We start from the raw sequence: 17,878 nt of genomic DNA on the forward strand, positions 1-17,878 counted from the left end.
GCCTTTATTTAGTTTCCTCTGTTATTTCAGGCTTTAGGAAACTAAGGATATTCCAGTTGCCTAGTTTGTTAGTTTCCAGTTTCTCCTAAGCTTATATAAAGGAGGCTGAGTAGCTGACCAGGGCAGACTATTCTGGTATTTTGGTGAGATTTTTTTCTCCTTTGTTCTTCATTGAACTCCTTCGAACGAACAAGTGTGACAGCTTGTGATTGTTCGGTACACTTTGATATTATTGGTTCTTGTTTCTTCATAAACAACGGGTCAATAATCCTTGTCTTGATATTGTTGGTTCTTGTTTCTCTATAAACAACGGGTCAATAATCCTCTTTATCTAAATCTGAGTTTGGCGATCTGGGAATCGATTCAAGTTGGTCGTCGGGTTTCACAATCCTTCGTGAGATCCGCATCATTTTGGTATCAAAGCATCAGGCTCCAAATCAGGTTTACCCTATCCTTTACGTTTCAGTTCGTTGAATTTCATTCCATCTAGCTTGTTCGTTCTGGATTGATTAGTAGCAAAAAAAAAAGCAAAAAAAAAGGAGCGCAAAAAAAAAATTTCGGCCAAAAAAAATATAGCTGAAAAAAAAAAGATAGAAAGAAAAGAAAGAAGCCGTCGGTGTGAATTTGATCTGGATTCCTTGCATCAGATCATTCTAAAGTTGCTATTTACCTTGTTGATCCGCGTTGATTTTGCTCCCATAATTACCCAATACTTGATCTTCCATATTCCCATCCCTATATCATCCTCCATATCTTTCCATCCATATATTACTCTGATATTCCTTTCTTCATTCCCAAAATCTTTCCTTGGTTAACTTTCCTTTAACCATTTATTTCCCTGTTAGTTTGTGTCAAAGTTAGGGCCAATATATTAATTGCTGTTTTGAATTATTATGAGCTAGTTACCTTTGATTTGTGAGTTGCTGAGTTCTTTAAAGAACTTTGAGGAGGAAATTAGAGTGGAAAGAGGCAAGAGTGGTGAGCATATCAGAGGGAAAAAGCCATTGAACTGAGCGAAACACGAGTGTTGAGTGACGATAATTTGAGGGCAAACACGTGAGCGAGTGGTTATGAGGTCCTAACACCAATTTTCTTTTCATAGTGCAAACATGAGCTTCGCAGGAAAAGGCAATGAATCTACAACCGGGGATGGAAGTAATGCCGGCCAGCAAGATGTTGCTTTTACTTTGAAAGCCATGCAGCAACAATTCGAGAGATTGGAAGTTGTTTTTGGAGATTTCCGTGATAGAATGGACCGGCAAGATCAACGAATTGATCAAATGCAAAGGGAGCAACCCAGGCAGCATGTGCAAGTTCCCAATGCAAGGAGACTAATCTGCCAGCCAGCAAATCCTCACGATGAAGAAGATGAAGATTATGAGGAAGATGATGAAATTGCATCCGTGGGAAGTGTGAGGAGAGCCAGAGGAGTTAGGAATGAGGGGCGAAGACATGGTAGGCGAGATCAAGCAATTGGAGATGGAGTAGATAGGAATATTGGGAGTATTAAAATGACGATACCACCTTTTCAAGGGAGGAATGACCCTGACGCTTTTATCGAATGGGAGAGGAAGGTGGAGCTTGTATTTGATTGCCACAATTACTCGGAAGAGAAGAAAGTGAAGCTTGCAGCGGTGGAATTCACTGATTATGCCATCGTTTGGTAGGACAAATTGGTTAAGGAGAGAAGAAGGAACCATGAAAGACCTATTGAGACTTGGGAGGAGATGAAGACTGTCATGCGGAGGCGATTTGTTCCCTCGTATTACTATCGGGACTTGCATTTAAAATTACAAAGTCTAAGGCAAGGGACGAGGAGCGTGGAAGACTACCACAAAGAGATGGAAATAGCTCTGATTCGGGCAAACATTGAAGAAGATGAAGAGGCAACTATGGCCAGGTTTTTATGTGGTTTGAACCGAGAAATTGCTAATGTGGTGGAGTTGCAACATTATGTGGAGATAGAAGAGATGGTTAGCATGGCCACGAAAGTAGAACGGCAACTCAAGAGAGGGAGACCAGCCAAGCATGAGGGTGGTTCTTATTCGGGATCTTCAAATTGGAAGTCAAAATGGGGTGCCAGCTCAAGACCAGCAGAGAAACCTAAATCGAATGCTGAAAGGAGCATGAGCAAGAGCCAAGGGGACAACAAGGAGAGAGGTAACTCTACATCCCAACCTCAAAAGAATAGAGATATCAAATGTTTTCGGTGTTTGGGGTCTGGGCATATTGCTTCTCAATGTCCAAATAAAAGGGCAATGATCATGCTGGATAGTGGGGAAATTGAAACTGAAGAGGAGGAAAGTGATTCAATGCCAACACAAGATTATTCTAGTAGTGATTATGAATATGCTGCTGCGGGGAATGCCTTAGTAATCATGCGAGCACTGAATGTACAAATTAAGGAAGAAGAGAGAGATGATGTGCAAAGGGGGAAAATATTCCACACTAGATGCCAAGTGAAGGATCGGGTATGTAGTTTGATCATTGATGGGGGTAGCTGTGTGAATGTGGCTAGTAAGTTACTTGTTGATAAGTTGGGATTGCGTACGTTGAAGCATCCTAGGCCATATAAGCTGCAATGGTTGAATGAAAGTGGAGAAGTGAAGGTGAACAAGCAAGTTCTGGTTTCCTTTACAATTGGGAGATACAACGACAAAGTTCTTTGTGATGTAGTGCCCATGCATGCTAGTCATATGTTGCTTGGGAGGCCATGGCAGTTCGATAGACAGGCAATACATGATGGATATAAGAATCGATACTCTTTTGTCAAGGATGGTAGAAAGGTGACACTTGTTCCATTAACACCTTATCAGGTGTATGAGGATCAACTCCGAATCAAGAGATCAATTTGTGAGAAAAGTGGGGTAGAAGATGAGATTGAAAGAAAAAAAGAGAGTGAGCAAGTGAGAGAGGAAATTGGTAAGACTAGAGAGGAAGAAATTCGGGATTGTAAAAAGAAAGAGAGTTTAGCTATAGATGAGAGGAAAGAGTTAGTTGAGAGAAAAGAGAAAAAAATGAGTTTCTATGCAAAAGAAAGAGAGATCAAGAGTGCATTCAAAGCTAATCGCCCAATGATCTTATTTGTTTACAAGGAGGCTTATTTCTCTGACCTTAATTCTTCTTTGCCAAGTTGTGTTACCTCTCTTTTGCAGGAGTTTGGGGATGTCTTTCCCATGGAGTTACCCAATCGTTTGCCACCAATAAGGGGAATAGAGCATCAAATCGACTTTGTGCCAGGAGCCGCAATTCTGAACCGGCCAGCATATCGAAGTAATCCGGAGGAGACAAAGGAACTTCAAAGGCAAGTGGACGAGCTTTTAGCTAAAGGGCATGTACGTGAGAGCATGAGTCCTTGTGCGGTCCCGGTGTTGCTGGTGCCAAAGAAAGATGGTACTTGGCGAATGTGTGTTGATTGCCGCGCTGTAAACAAAATCACGGTAAAGTATCGACATCCCATTCCTCGATTAGATGACATGCTGGATGAATTGCATGGTTCCACGTTATTTACAAAAATAGACTTGAAAAGCGGATACCATCAAATTCGGATGAAAGAGGGTGATGAGTGGAAAACGGCTTTCAAAACAAAACATGGCTTGTATGAGTGGTTAGTTATGCCATTCGGGTTAACTAATGCGCCTAGTACTTTCATGAGGCTCATGAATCATGTTTTGCGTGCTTTCATTGGAAAATTCGTGGTTGTATATTTTGATGATATCTTGGTGTATAGTAAGAGCTTGAAGGATCATATTCATCATTTGCGATGCGTGCTTCAGGCATTGAGACATGAAGAATTATATGCTAACCTGAAGAAATGTACATTTTGCATGGATCGAGTTGTGTTTTTGGGATTTGTTGTTAGTTCCAAGGGTATTCAGGTTGATGAGGAAAAGGTGAAAGCAATTAAGGATTGGCCGACGCCGAAATCCGTAACCGAGGTAAGAAGTTTTCATGGTCTAGCTAGTTTTTATAGGCGATTTGTGCGGGATTTTAGTACTTTGGCTGCTCCATTGACGGAAGTGGTTAAGAAAGATATAGGTTTCAAATGGGGAGTAGAGCAAGAGCAAGCATTTAATTTGATTAAGGAAAGGCTTTGTTCTGCACCTTTATTGGTTTTACCTAATTTTTCGAAAACTTTCGAGATTGAATGTGATGCTTCCGGGATTGGTATAGGTGCTGTTTTGATGCAGGAAAAACGGCCGCCTTCTTTAGTGAGAAACTAAGTGGAGCCGCTTTGAATTATTCTACATATGACAAGGAACTCTATGCTTTGGTCCGCGCTTTAGAGACATGGCAGCACTACTTGTGGTCGAAGGAATTTGTCATACACACGGACCACGAATCATTGAAGCATTTGAAAGGGCAAAACAAGCTGAATCGGAGACATGCCAAATGGGTCGAATTCATAGAGATGTTTCCCTACGTGATTCAGTACAAGCAAGGAAAGGAAAACGTGGTAGTTGATGCATTATCACGGAGGTATGTACTTATCTCTACTCTAAATGCTAAATTTCTTGGGTTTGAACATCTTAAGGAGTTGTACATGCAAGATTCTGACTTTGGTGCTATATATAGTGCATGTGAAAAGGTTGCATTTGGTAAGTTCTATAAGCATGACGAATTCTTATTTATGGAGAATAAGCTCTGCATTCCTAATTCTTCTATGCGTGAATTACTTGTGCTTGAGTCGCATGAGGGAGGTCTTATGGGTCATTTCGGGGTGGTTAAGACTTTGGATATTTTGAGAGAACATTTCTTTTGGCCGCATATGAAGAGAGATGTGGAGAGAATTTGCTCTAAATGTATTACTTGTAAGAAGGCGAAATCAACAGTCAAACCCCATGGAATGTATATGCCTTTACCTGTTCCTAATGAGCCTTGGACTGATATATCCATGGATTTTATCCTAGGATTGCCTAGGTCTAATAAAGGACGAGATTCCATTTTCGTAGTTGTTGATCGATTTTCTAAGATGGCTCATTTTATTCCATGTTGCAAAACTGATGATGCCACACATATTGCTGATTTATTCTTTAGGGAGGTAGTGCGATTGCATGGGATACCTAAGACCATAGTTAGTGATCGGGATGCTAAGTTCTTGAGTCATTTTTGGCGCGTCCTGTGGGGAAAGTTAGGAACTAAATTGTTATTTTCAACTACTTGTCATCCCCAAACGGATGGGCAAACCGAGGTGGTTAATAGGACATTGTCCACTCTTCTTCGTACAGTCATAAAAAGGAATTTGAAATCTTGGGAAGATTGCATACCGTTTATTGAGTTTGCTTATAATCGTACAGTACACTCTTCTACTAACTTCTCACCATTTCAAATTGTGTATGGTTTTAATCCATTAACACCTTTGAATCTAATCCCTTTGCCTATAAGTGAGATTTCTAGTCTTGACGGGAAGAAAAAGGCAGATATGGTGAAAAAGATTCATGAAGAAGCGAGGCAACATATCTTGAAGAAAAATAAACAATATGCTGAACGAGCCAACAAGGGACGGAAGAAAGTGATTTTTGAACAAGGAGATTGGGTGTGGGTTCATATGAGGAAGGAAAGATTTCCAAACCAACGGAAATCCAAATTGAGTCCACGAGGAATTGGACCATTCCAAGTCGTAGCCAAGATAAATGATAATGCCTACAAAATAGATTTACCAGGTAAGTATAATGTTAGCCCAACTTTTAATGTTTCTGATCTTTCTCCGATTGATGAAGGTTTCGATTCGAGGACGAATCCTTTTGAAGAGCGGGAGAATGATGAGGATCATGGGCATGACAATGAGGCAGATGCACATGAGCTTGGAAGTCGGACTCCTGAAGAGGGAGCTGAAGCACAAGATCTTGGAGGCTTGCATTTTCCGAGTGGGCCAATCACACGGGCGAAGGCCAAACAAATCCAACAAGCTATGGAGAGCTTGCTGATGGGCTTTTTGGGCCAAGAGGAGTCTAATTCAATTGGGTCTCCAAAGGCCTTTATTCACTTGACTTGCCATGAGATGCTGAAGATGGAATAAAATACTGCCAACTATTCTAAATAGCCTTTATTTAGTTTCCTCTGTTATTTCAGGCTTTGGGAAACTAGGGATATTCCAGTTGCCTAGTTTGTTAATTTCCAGTTTCTCCTAAGCTTATATAAAGGAGGCTGAGTAGCTAACCAGGGCAGACTATTCTGGTATTTTGGTGAGATTTTTTTCTCCTTTGTTCTTCATTGAACTCCTTCGAACGAACAAGTGTGACAGCTTGTGATTGTTCGGTACACTTTGATATTATTGGTTCTTGTTTCTTCATAAACAACGGGTCAATAATCCTTGTCTTGATATTGTTGGTTCTTGTTTCTCTATAAACAACGGGTCAATAATCCTCTTTATCTAAATCTGAGTTTGGCGATCTGGGAATCGATTCAAGTTGGTCGTCGGGTTTCACAATCCTTCGTGAGGTCCGCATCATTCGTGATACTCACCGATCATGAGTCCTTGAAACACTTGAAGGGCTAGCACAAACTAAACAAAAGACATGCCCGATGGGTGGAGTTCATTGAGACGTTTCCATACGTCATTCGGTATAAGCAAGGTAAGGAGAATGTGGTCGCCGATGCACTTTCTCGCAGGTATGCATTACTCTCTACACTTGATGCAAAATTGCTTGGTTTTGAGCACATTAAAAATTTATATGCTGATGACCATGAATTTTGTGAGGAATATCGAGCTTGTGAGAAAATTCCTTGTGGTAAGTTCTTTAGGCATGATGACTTTCTGTTTCGAGAGAATAAGTTATGCGTGCCAAATTGTTCCTTGAGAGAGTTATTAGTGCAGGAATCACATGGTGGGGGATTAATGGGACATTTTGGAGTAGCAAAGACTTTAGCTATTTTGCAAGAACACTTCTATTGGCTACATATGAAAAGAGATGTTGAGAGAATTTGTGGTAGATGCATTACGTGTAGGCAAGCTAAATCCAGAGTGCAGCCTAACGGTTTGTATACTCCTTTACCAATTCCTAGTGAGCCTTGGATTGATATTTCAATGGACTTTGTGTTAGGATTACCTAGGACTAAACGTGGGAGAGATTCAATTTTTGTGGTTGTGGATAGATTTTCTAAGATGGCACACTTTATTCCATGTCACAAAACGGATGATGCCTCGCATGTTGCTGATTTGTTCTTTAGGGAGATTGTGAGGTTACATGGCATGCCTAGAACAATTGTTTCGGATAGATTCTTGCACAGGCTCATAGCTCACCTTATGCAATGCACCCCGGAAGCACTAAGATGTATTATAATTTGAAGAGAAGCTATTGGTGGTATAACATGAAAAAGGAGATAGCTGAATTTGTTGCCAAGTGTCTAGTATGTTAACAGGTTAAAGCAGAGCATCAACACCCATCCGGGTTATTACAACCTCTTCCGATACCTGAATGGAAATGGGAAAAGATCACCATGGATTTTGTCTCGGGACTTCCACGAACACGAAGAGGGCATGATTCTATATGGGTGATAATTGATAGGCTGACTAAATCCGCTCACTTCCTACCAGCTAAAACGACATTCGGTGCAGATCAGTTGGCACAATTGTTCATTAAGGAGATTGTGAGGTTGCACGGTGTGCCGGCATCCATAGTATCAGACAGAGGTTCCTATTTTACTTCCAAGTACTGGAATAGTTTTGTTACGGCTCTAGGCACAAAGTTGAATTTGACCACCGCTTTTCATCCTGAATCAGACGAGCAAAGCGAAAGGACCATTCAAACATTGGAGGAAATGTTAAGAGCGTGTGTTATAGAATTTCAAGGCAGCTGGGATGACTACCTTCCTTTGATGGAATTCGCGTATAATAACAGTTATCAATCTAGTATTGGAATGGCACCATATGAGTCGCTTTATGGTCGGGTTTGTCGAACACCATTGTGTTGGAACGAAGTTGGAGAGAGGAAATTAACTGGACCGGAAATAGTCGACCTAACAGCTGAAAAGGTCAAGATTATCAGAGAGAGATTAAAGACCGCTCAAGGGCGACAAAAGAATTATGCCGATAAACGAAGAAAGGACCTCGAGTTTCAGCAAGGGGATCGAGTTTTCTTAAAGGTATCACCGTGGAAGGGTATTATGAGATTTGGCAAGAAAGGGAAGCTTAGTCCCAGATATATCGGGCCATACGAGGTTCTCGAGCGCATTGGGAAGGTGGCATACCGGTTGGCTCTACCTCCTGAACTATCCCGTATTCATAACGTGTTTCATGTGTCAATGTTGCGTAAGTATATACCAGACCCATCCCATGTTCTGAGTTATCAACCGGTGGAGCTAAATGAAGACTTGACATATGAGGAAGAGCCAGTGGATATTTTAGATAGAAAGGAGCAGGTCCTTCGAACCAAGAGAATTCCATTAGTAAAGGTGTTGTGGAAGAGTCATTCGATAGAAGAAGCCACTCGGGAACCCGAGGATTCTATGAGAGTCAACTATCCATACCTTTTCCCGATATCAGGTAAATAATTTCGGGGACGAAATTTTCATTAGTGGGGGAGATTGTGAGGCTAGTGTCCACCAAACATGCATATATGCTCATATACATATCCATATGCACATGCATGGTTACATAACATACATGTATATAATATACCCTTATTTTTTTTTGGCTGGATCTTTAAATGTATTTAATATACCACAACTTGTGGCTGGATCATTATCTATACGAAAGAAAAAAATAATAATAATAATAACGAAAAAGGTGAGAAATCAGATAGTGATGAGTGTGGAATGGGCCGAGTGGCCTCCTTTTCAGCAGCCAATTTATTTCCACCGCCTTTGACCATCTTTGACCACTTTCTTTTTCTGCTTTTCTTCCTTATTTAAACCACACTTCTCCTTGCTCTATCCCTAGCCCAAGAAAAACGAAAATGAACCAGAAGAGAGAGAGAGAGAGGAGTTAGCTGAGTTGAGAAAAATCCTTGGAGAAGAAGACTAAGTTTGGAGTATTGATTAGTAAGTTGATTATCTATGATTTAAACATCTATATTCACTATGTTGTATATAGTTGTGGCTCTTCTTGCATCCATTTCAGTTAGGTTAGATTGAGAATTTTAGTTGTTGAGATTGGTAGCTCTCCTAAATGATATAAGTTGAGTTGGATATATGTTTGGAGTTAGTCTTATGTTGTTTTGGGATGAGTTTGGTCACTTATATGGGTTGAAAAATTCGGTTGTGGGGCAGGGGGCAAAACCTTTGGTTAAATTGGTGGGTTTCTAAGGCACATAGCTATGCCCTTCTGAAAGTATATATACACATATATAGATGTAGACAAGCGTGTGTGCATAGGTATATATATGCATACATTTTACTCTGTGAGCTGACCATGGACTAGAGAAGGGAACTGAATTGAAAATTTATCATGCATTATAATGATATCATGTGATGGATTGATTGAATAAGCTCTTATTTATTTGTATTTCGGAACAAAAGAAGTACTTAGAATTCCTTGCACTCTTCCTGAATTTGGCTGATCAAATTGGTCATCCATTTGATATATATTGTGATGAATCCTAAGTTGATATAATTTGAGAGATACATGTGTATAACATTTTGCATTGTTCTCTATTTAAAGAGTTAGGTAGAAATCAAAAGAGATAGGGAAGAAGCATTTGTAAATTATAAACATCTTATATTATAGCTACATTCAGGAAATAGCACAGGAGGTGAATTGCTGCATATTTTCACCCTCATCTAGTATATTATCTAACCTTTTTGCTTGAACTGGATAGGGGCTGGGGAGACTGAGACTATACCTCCGGAAGGCTCGATTCATTAAGTGGTCATTTCAGGGGTGTTTGGGAGTACTTTCTTCCATCGTAAAATGATAATAAATATATATATATATATATGTGTATGGTTATAGAAGTGATGGTGGCCGAATGATTGCGGAACATAGTTGATGTGTATGCTTAGTATGCTTGTGATGGTTGCACTATAGCCATGGGATCGCTGGACCCGGCGGATTATAAAAGGGGTCTGATCGGCCGCCGAACCCGGCGGAATATAAATAGGGGCTTGATCGGCCGCTGGACCCGGCGGAATATAAATAGGGACGTGATCGGCCGCTGGACCGGCGGAATACAAATGGGGGCCTAATCGGCCGCTGGACCCGGCGGAATATAAGTAGGGGCATGATCCGCCGCTGGACCGGCGGAATATAAATGAAGGTCAACTCTTACCGCCAGAGGTTAATGGGCGGCCCCGCTCATGAGACATGGATATTGGGAGTTGAGGATGATATGAATGAGGTGTGCGGGGTCACGGTACCGTCATAACTCTGTTGCGAGGAAATGCAACCCTATGGCTATATTACTGTTGTTTGGATTTGGTTGCCCTATGAGTTGTGTGAAAGGATGATCTTGGTATTGGATGCTATATCACGGTGAAATATGTATATATATATATATATATATATATATGTATGATTGATTGTCGTGAATTGTGATGTAACATATTAGCTCATTTTACCTTGGAATATAGTACTCACTGAGTTGCAACTCACCCCCTGCATACATTTTTCCAGATGAGCTAGGAGCTAGACTAGCCGCACAGGAGGGCTTTGGATAACGGGGATCAGCGCAAAGGATTTTGGCAAGTAGGCCCACCCATAGTATAGGTAGTAAGTGTTCGTAAATGTTACAATCCTGTTACGACCTGAAACTTTTGTTAGTTGGTTTAGTGGTATGGTTGTAGCTGAACACACTATGGAGAGCATATATGTACATTAGAATCCGTTAGACTCATTATATATTCACGTAGAGTGCCGAGTTAGTTTAAAGGCTGGATGTGTTGTAGAAGCATGCTATATATATATATATGAAAGCTTTTCGTTCAGTCTGTGTTACAAGATGGTTGCAACTGAGAAATATTTGAGAGTTTTATGCATATATCTGAATTAGTTGGGTCATTATATGTTTATATAGAGCTTGTTCGGGTGGTTTAATGTGTTGAGAATTAGGGAAATAGATTATACGTATATGAGTTGCGTATATGATAATGGATATTAAGGAATAGAGGGGAAACTCTGCTATAAGTTTCGGGTCGTGACATTTTTGGTATCAGAGCCTAGGTTATAGGATTCTGTAGACGTAGTGCGCCTGATCCCCGCTCTTTTTGATTAGTTGCGGCCCCAAGACGGGATATACCTTATCATTGTGTTGTTAAATGCTTGGTTAACTTGTGTTCTGTTTAGGAAAATTTGTAATGGGACCCAAACGTGCAAGGCGGGGTCGACCTAGATACCGTACAACCGAGAATTTAGCTGATATGAGTACACCTGAGCCGATGACAGAGGAGCAAGTGTCTCAAGCTCCTCAAGAAGCTGCTGCAGCTCCTAGGGTTCAAGATCCACCAATCCACCAGACGTTAGCAGCCATGACTCGTCTAGTGGAGCAGCAAGCGCAGCTAATTGAGCAACAAAACGGCCTTCTTCCAGAGGCAAGCAGCACAGCCGAGTGCATCTACATCTCACATGGAGCAACAATTGACGCCGTATGAAAGGTTTAGGAAATATGGTCCATCTAGTTTTTCGAGAAGTGCTGGTCCTATAGAAGTGGTGAATTGGATGGCTGGAATGGAAAGAATTTTTGCAATCATGGAGGTTTCAGACAACCAACGTGTGGCACTTGCAACATTCATGCTAGAAGGGGATGCTCAGTACTGGTGGGAGGCTACTCAAAGACGACTGGACCCGAACTCCTCGCACATTATCACTTGGGCTGAGTTTACGCAAGCATTTTATAATAAGTACTTTCCAGCCTCGTTTCGGCGCGCCAAGGAGCGGGAATTTTTGAATTTGAAGCAAGGGGACCTCAGCGTAGCTGAATATGAAGTAAAATTTACCAAGTTGTCACGTTTTGCCCCTACATTGGTAAGTGATGAAACTTCCAAATGCAGTAGGTTCTTGGATGGATTGAATCTCAATATGAGGTCGCGCGTTTCCGTTTTGGAGATCCCATTATTTGCAGACCTGTATAATAAAGCCATTATCACTGAGGAGGACTTACGAGAGGAAGTTCATCAGAGGGAGCAAAGTATAACTCGACCTAGTAGCTCACTTGTAGAGGGTTCCTTCCGACCCCCAAAAAGAGGCGGGTTCATTCAAGGCTTCAATAGAGGGAAATCAACTTATCAGCAGCTTCCGCAATGGTCTCATGAAGGTAAGGGCATGAGGAGTCAGAGTGGTGGAAGTTATGGTGGAACTAATCTCTCGAGGCATCAAAATTGTCAGAATTGTGGTCGATTTCATTCCGGAGTTTGTCAAGTGCAGTCCGGGAGTTGCTTTCATTGTGGACGTCGTGATCACTTAAGAAACAATTGCCCACAATTAAGGAGTGAGGGGGTTAAATGTTTCAGATGTGGCATGAAGGGACATGTACAGAGGAATTGTAGGCAGCCTATAGTAGCAGCGTCAAGCAGCGCTAGTGTAGGCAATAGGCCATCGGCGATGAGAGGCCGTGGGCAGAAGAGTAGCAACAAGAGTGTTCAAGGCCGAGGGGGTGGATCGATGGTGAGCTCAGCAGGCCAGGCCAATAGACCAATGACGCAGGGTAGAGTATTCACCTTATCGAAGCGGGATGCTGATGGCACTCCGACTGTAGTGACGGGTACGTTAAATCTCTTTAATAAACCTGCTCATGTACTTATAGACCCAGGGTCCACTCATTCATATATCTCATTGTCATATGCCATGCATTCTAACAGGCCACGAGAGTTATTAGATAGTCGTATGTCCATAGCTACACCGACCGGGGAAAGTGTGGTAGTTGGGGAGGTGTATCGCAGTTGTAGGCTACACTTAGGGGATAAGGAGATGCTAGTAGATTTAATACCCTTAAACATTTGGGATTTTGATGTTATCCTCGGGATGGATTGGCTTGCTTCTCATCATGCTTCGGTGGAGTGTTACAAGAAGGAGGTTATCTTTAGAATACCAAATGAGCCTGAATTTAAGCTTCATGGAGATCAGTTGGGTACTCCATTCAATGTTATATCATTTCTCGAGGCGACGAAACTTTTGAAAAGGGGGTGTGAAGGATATTTGGCACATGTGATTGCTACCGAGGTCAACTCACCAAAACTTAGTGAAATTTCAGTAGTTTGCGAGTTTCCAGAGGTTTTTCCTGATGATTTACCTGGTCTTCCCCCTGATAGAGAGATTGAGTTTACTATCGAGTTAGATCCCGGTACTGCGCCGATTTCCCGTGCACCGTATCGTATGGCCCCGTCAGAACTCATGGAATTGAAAATTCAGCTGCAAGAATTATTAGAAAAGGGATTTATCAGGCCTAGTGTATCTCCTTGGGGTGCTCCCGTTTTGTTTGTGAAGAAGAAGGATGGCTCACTTAGATTGTGTATAGACTACCGACAGCTGAATCGGGTAACGGTGCGCAATAAATATCCTTTACCTAGGATAGATGACTTGTTTGATCAGCTCCGAGGTGCTACCGTCTTCTCGAAGATCGATCTTAGATCGGGATACCACAGCTGAAGATCAAGGACTCTGATGTGCCCAAGACTGCTTTTCGCACTCGGTATGGACATTACGAATTCCTTGTGATGCCTTTCGGGTTAACAAATGCTCCAGCAGCTTTTATGGATTTAATGAACAGAGTCTTCCAGCTATATCTTGATCAGTTTGTGGTGGTTTTCATCAATGATATATTGGTATACTCGAGGAACCGGAATGAGCATGAAGAACATCTTCGTGTAGTGTTGCAGATTTTGAGAGAAAGAAAACTTTATGCCAAGTTTAGCAAATGTGAGTTTTGGTTAGACCGAGTGGGATTCCTCGGGCATGTGATTTCAGGTGATGGCATATCAGTGGATCCGACGAAGATTGAAGCTATCTTGAATTGGAATCGTCCTACAAGTGTAACAGAGGTGAGGAGTTTCCTAGGATTAGCTGGTTATTATCGAAGATTTGTGGAAGGATTCTCCCTTATTGCTGCTCCCCTGACTCGGTTAACGCGGAAAAGTGTGAAGTTTGAATGGACAGATGAGTATGAGCAAAGTTTCCAGGAGTTGAAGAAGAGGTTGACCACTGCCCCAGTGCTTGTTATTCCGTCCACTGATGAGGGGTTTGTGATATATAGTGATGCATCCCATCAAGGCTTAGGCTGCGTATTAATGCAAAATGGCAGAGTGGTGGCTTATGCATCTCGGCAATTAAGGAATCATGAGAAGAATTACCCGACGCATGATCTTGAATTGGCAGCCGTGGTATTCGCCCTCAAACTTTGGAGACATTATTTATATGGAGCAAAGTGCGAGATTTATACAGATCACAAGAGTTTGAAACATTTGTTCACTCAAAAAGAACTCAACTTGAGACAGAGGAGATGGATGGAACTAATCAAAGATTATGGTTGCACGATCAACTATCATCCAGGAAAGGCAAACGTGGTGGCAGATGCACTGAGTCGGAAATCATCAGCAAGATTAGCAGGTATGTGGAGTGCTTACGACACACTTATATTAATGAGTTGAGGTCATTAGAAGTTAAACTAGAGATGACCGGTTTAGGAGCATTGATGGCTATTTATGATATGAAACCAGTGCTAGTTGATCGAATTCGGGAAGCGCAACAAGTAGATCCATTTTTAGTAGAGATGAAAACAAGATTAAGGAAGGCAGAGTAAAGGAAGGCAAGAAGTTTGAATTTCTTTTGAAAGAGGATGACACACTTATGTTTGGGAGTCGAATTTGTGTACCTAATGACGCTGAGTTGAAGAGAGAGATTCTTGCACAGGCTCATAGCTCACCTTATGCAATGCACCCCGGAAGCACTAAGATGTATTATAATTTGAAGAGAAGCTATTGGTGGTATAACATGAAAAAGGAGATAGCTGAATTTGTTGCCAAGTGTCTAGTATGTTAACAGGTTAAAGCAGAGCATCAACACCCATCCGGGTTATTACAACCTCTTCCGGTACCTGAATGGAAATGGGAAAAGATCACCATGGATTTTGTCTCGGGACTTCCACGAACACGAAGAGGGCATGATTCTATATGGGTGATAGTTGATAGGCTGACTAAATCCGCTCACTTCCTACCAGCTAAAACGACATTCGGTGCAGATCAGTTGGCACAATTGTTCATTAAGGAGATTGTGAGGTTGCACGGTGCCGGCATCCATAGTATCAGACAGAGGTTTCCTATTTTACTTCCAAGTACTGGAATAGTTTTGTTACGGCTCTAGGCACAAAGTTGAATTGACCACCGCTTTTCATCCTGAATCAGACGGGCAAGCGAAAGGACCATTCAAACATTGGAGGAAATGTTAAGAGCGTGTGTTATAGAATTTCAAGGCAGCTGGGATGACTACCTTCCTTTGATGGAATTCGCGTATAATAACAGTTATCAATCTAGTATTGGAATGGCACCATATGAGTCGCTTTATGGTCGGGTTTGTCGAACACCATTGTGTTGGAACGAAGTTGGAGAGAGGCAATTAACTGGACCGGAAATAGTCGACCTAACAGCTGAAAAGGTCAAGATTATCAGAGAGAGATTAAAGACCGCTCAAGGGCGACAAAAGAATTATGCCGATAAACGAAGAAAGGACCTCGAGTTTCAGCAAGGGGATCGAGTTTTCTTAAAGGTATCACCGTGGAAGGGTATTATGAGATTTGGCAAGAAAGGGAAGCTTAGTCCCAGATATATCGGGCCATACGAGGTTCTCGAGCGCATTGGAAAGGGGCATACCGGTTGGCTCTACCTCCTGAACTATCCCGTATTCATAACGTGTTTCATGTGTCAATGTTGCGTAAGTATATACCAGACCCATCCCATGTTCTGAGTTATCAACCGGTGGAGCTAAATGAAGACTTGACATATGAGGAAGAGGCAGTGGATATTTTAGATAGAAAGGAGCAGGTCCTTCGAACCAAGAGAATTCCATTAGTAAAGGTGTTGTGGAAGAGTCATTCGATAGAAGAAGCCACTCGGGAACCCGAGGATTCTATGAGAGTCAACTATCCATACCTTTTCCCGATATCAGGTAAATAATTTCGGGGACGAAATTTTCATTAGTGGGGGAGATTGTGAGGCTAGTGTCCACCAAACATGCATATATGCTCATATACATATCCATATGCACATGCATGGTTACATAACATACATGTATATAATATACCCTTATTTTTTTTTGGCTGGATCTTTAAATGTATTTAATATACCACAACTTGTGGCTGGATCATTATCTATACGAAAGAAAAAAAAATAATAATAATAACGAAAAAGGTGAGAAATCAGATAGTGATGAGTGTGGAATGGGCCAAGTGGCCTCCTTTTCAGCAGCCAATTTATTTCCACCGCCTTTGACCATCTTTGACCACTTTCTTTTTTCTGCTTTTCTTCCTTATTTAAACCACACTTCTCCTTGCTCTATCCCTAGCCCAAGAAAAACGAAAATGAGCCAGAAGAGAGGGAGAGAGAGGAGTTAGCTGAGTTGAGAAAAATTCTTGGAGAAGAAGACTAAGTTTGGAGTATTGATTAGTAAGTTGATTATCTATGATTTAAACATCTATATTCACTATGTTGTATATAGTTGTGGCTCTTCTTGCATCCATTTCAGTTAGGTTAGATTGAGAATTTTAGTTGTTGAGATTGGTAGCTTCTCCTAAATGATATAAGTTGAGTTGGATATATGTTGGAGTTAGTCTTATGTTGTTTTGGGATGAGTTTGGTCACTTATATGGGTTGAAAAAATTCGGTGTGGGGCAGGGGGCAAAACCCTTGGTTAAATTGGTGGGTTTCTAAGGCACATAGCTATGCCCTTCTGAAAGTATATATACACATATATAGATGTAGACAAGCGTGTGTGCATAGGTAATATATGCATACATTTTACTCTGTGAGCTGACCATGGACTAGAGAAGGGAACTGAATTGAAAATTTATCATGCATTATAATGATATCATGTGATGGATTGATTGAATAAGCTCTTATTTATTTGTATTTCGGAACCAAAGAAGTACTTAGAATTCCTTGCACTCTTCCTGAATTTGGCTGATCAAATTGGTCATCCATTTGATATATATGTGATGAATCCTAAGTTGATATAATTTGTGAGAATACATGTGTATAGCATTTTGCATTGTTCTCTATTTAAAGAGTTAGGTAGAAATCAAAAGAGATAGGGAAGAAGAGCATTTGTAAATTTAAAACATCTTATATTATAGCTACATTCAAGGAAATAGCACAGGAGGTGAATTGCTGCATATTTTCACCCTCATCTAGTATATATCTAACCTTTTTGCTTGAACGGATAGGGGCTGGGGAGACTGAGACTATACCTCCGGAAGGCTCGATTCATTAAGTGGTCATTTCAGGGGTGTTTGGGAGTACTTTCTTCCATCGTAAAATAATAATATATATATATATATATATGTGTATGGTTATAGAAGTGATGGTGGCCGAATGATTGCGGAACATAGTTGATGTGTATGCTTAGTATGCTTGTGATGGTTGCACTATAGCCATGTGGCTGTGGACCCGGCGGATTATAAAAGGGGGCTGATCGGCCGCCGAACCCGGCGGAATATAAATAGGGGCTTGATCGGCCGCTGGACCCCGGCGGAATATAAATAGGGACGTGATCGGCCGCTGGACCCGGCGGAATACAAATGGGGGCCTGATCGGCCGCTGGACCCGGCGGAATATAAGTAGGGGCCTGATCGGCCGCTGGACCCGGCGGAATATAAATGAAGGTCAACTCTTACGCCAGAGGTTAATGGGCGGCCCCCGCTATGAGACATGGATATTGGGAGTTGAGGATGATATGAATGAGGTGTGCGGGGTCACGGTACCGTCATAACTCTGTTGCGAGGAGGAAATGCAACCCTAT

At 41.5% G+C, this 17,878-nt stretch overlaps 1 protein-coding gene across 1 annotated transcript; it reads left to right on the forward strand.

Annotated features, from left to right (window-relative positions):
• Nucleotides 1–1,979: 1,979 nt before the first annotated feature.
• On the forward strand, nt 1,980–11,526 carry LOC116188779. The gene is made up of 5 exons (XM_031518249.1): nt 1,980–2,906; nt 3,156–4,038; nt 4,191–4,479; nt 4,576–4,700; nt 11,222–11,526. The coding sequence occupies exons 1-5, from the start codon at nt 1,980–1,982 to the stop codon at nt 11,524–11,526; spliced, it is 2,529 nt and encodes an 842-aa protein (XP_031374109.1).
• Nucleotides 11,527–17,878: the final 6,352 nt, after the last annotated feature.

This window comes from Punica granatum, chromosome 8 (genome assembly GCF_007655135.1).
Source record: "Punica granatum isolate Tunisia-2019 chromosome 8, ASM765513v2, whole genome shotgun sequence".
NCBI classification, from domain to species: domain Eukaryota; kingdom Viridiplantae; phylum Streptophyta; class Magnoliopsida; order Myrtales; family Lythraceae; genus Punica; species Punica granatum.

Coding starts and splice junctions, on each gene's coding strand:
- LOC116188779 (XM_031518249.1), top strand. CDS start 1,980: ATGGCCACGAAAGTAGAACGGCAACTCAAGAGAGGGAGACCAGCCAAG. Junction 2,907..3,155: donor GAAAAAAAGAGAGTGAGCAA/GTGAGAGAGGAA, acceptor TCTCTTTTGCAG/GAGTTTGGGGATGTCTTTCC. Junction 4,701..11,221: donor GCTTGAGTCGCATGAGGGAG/GTCTTATGGGTC, acceptor TGTTCTGTTTAG/GAAAATTTGTAATGGGACCC.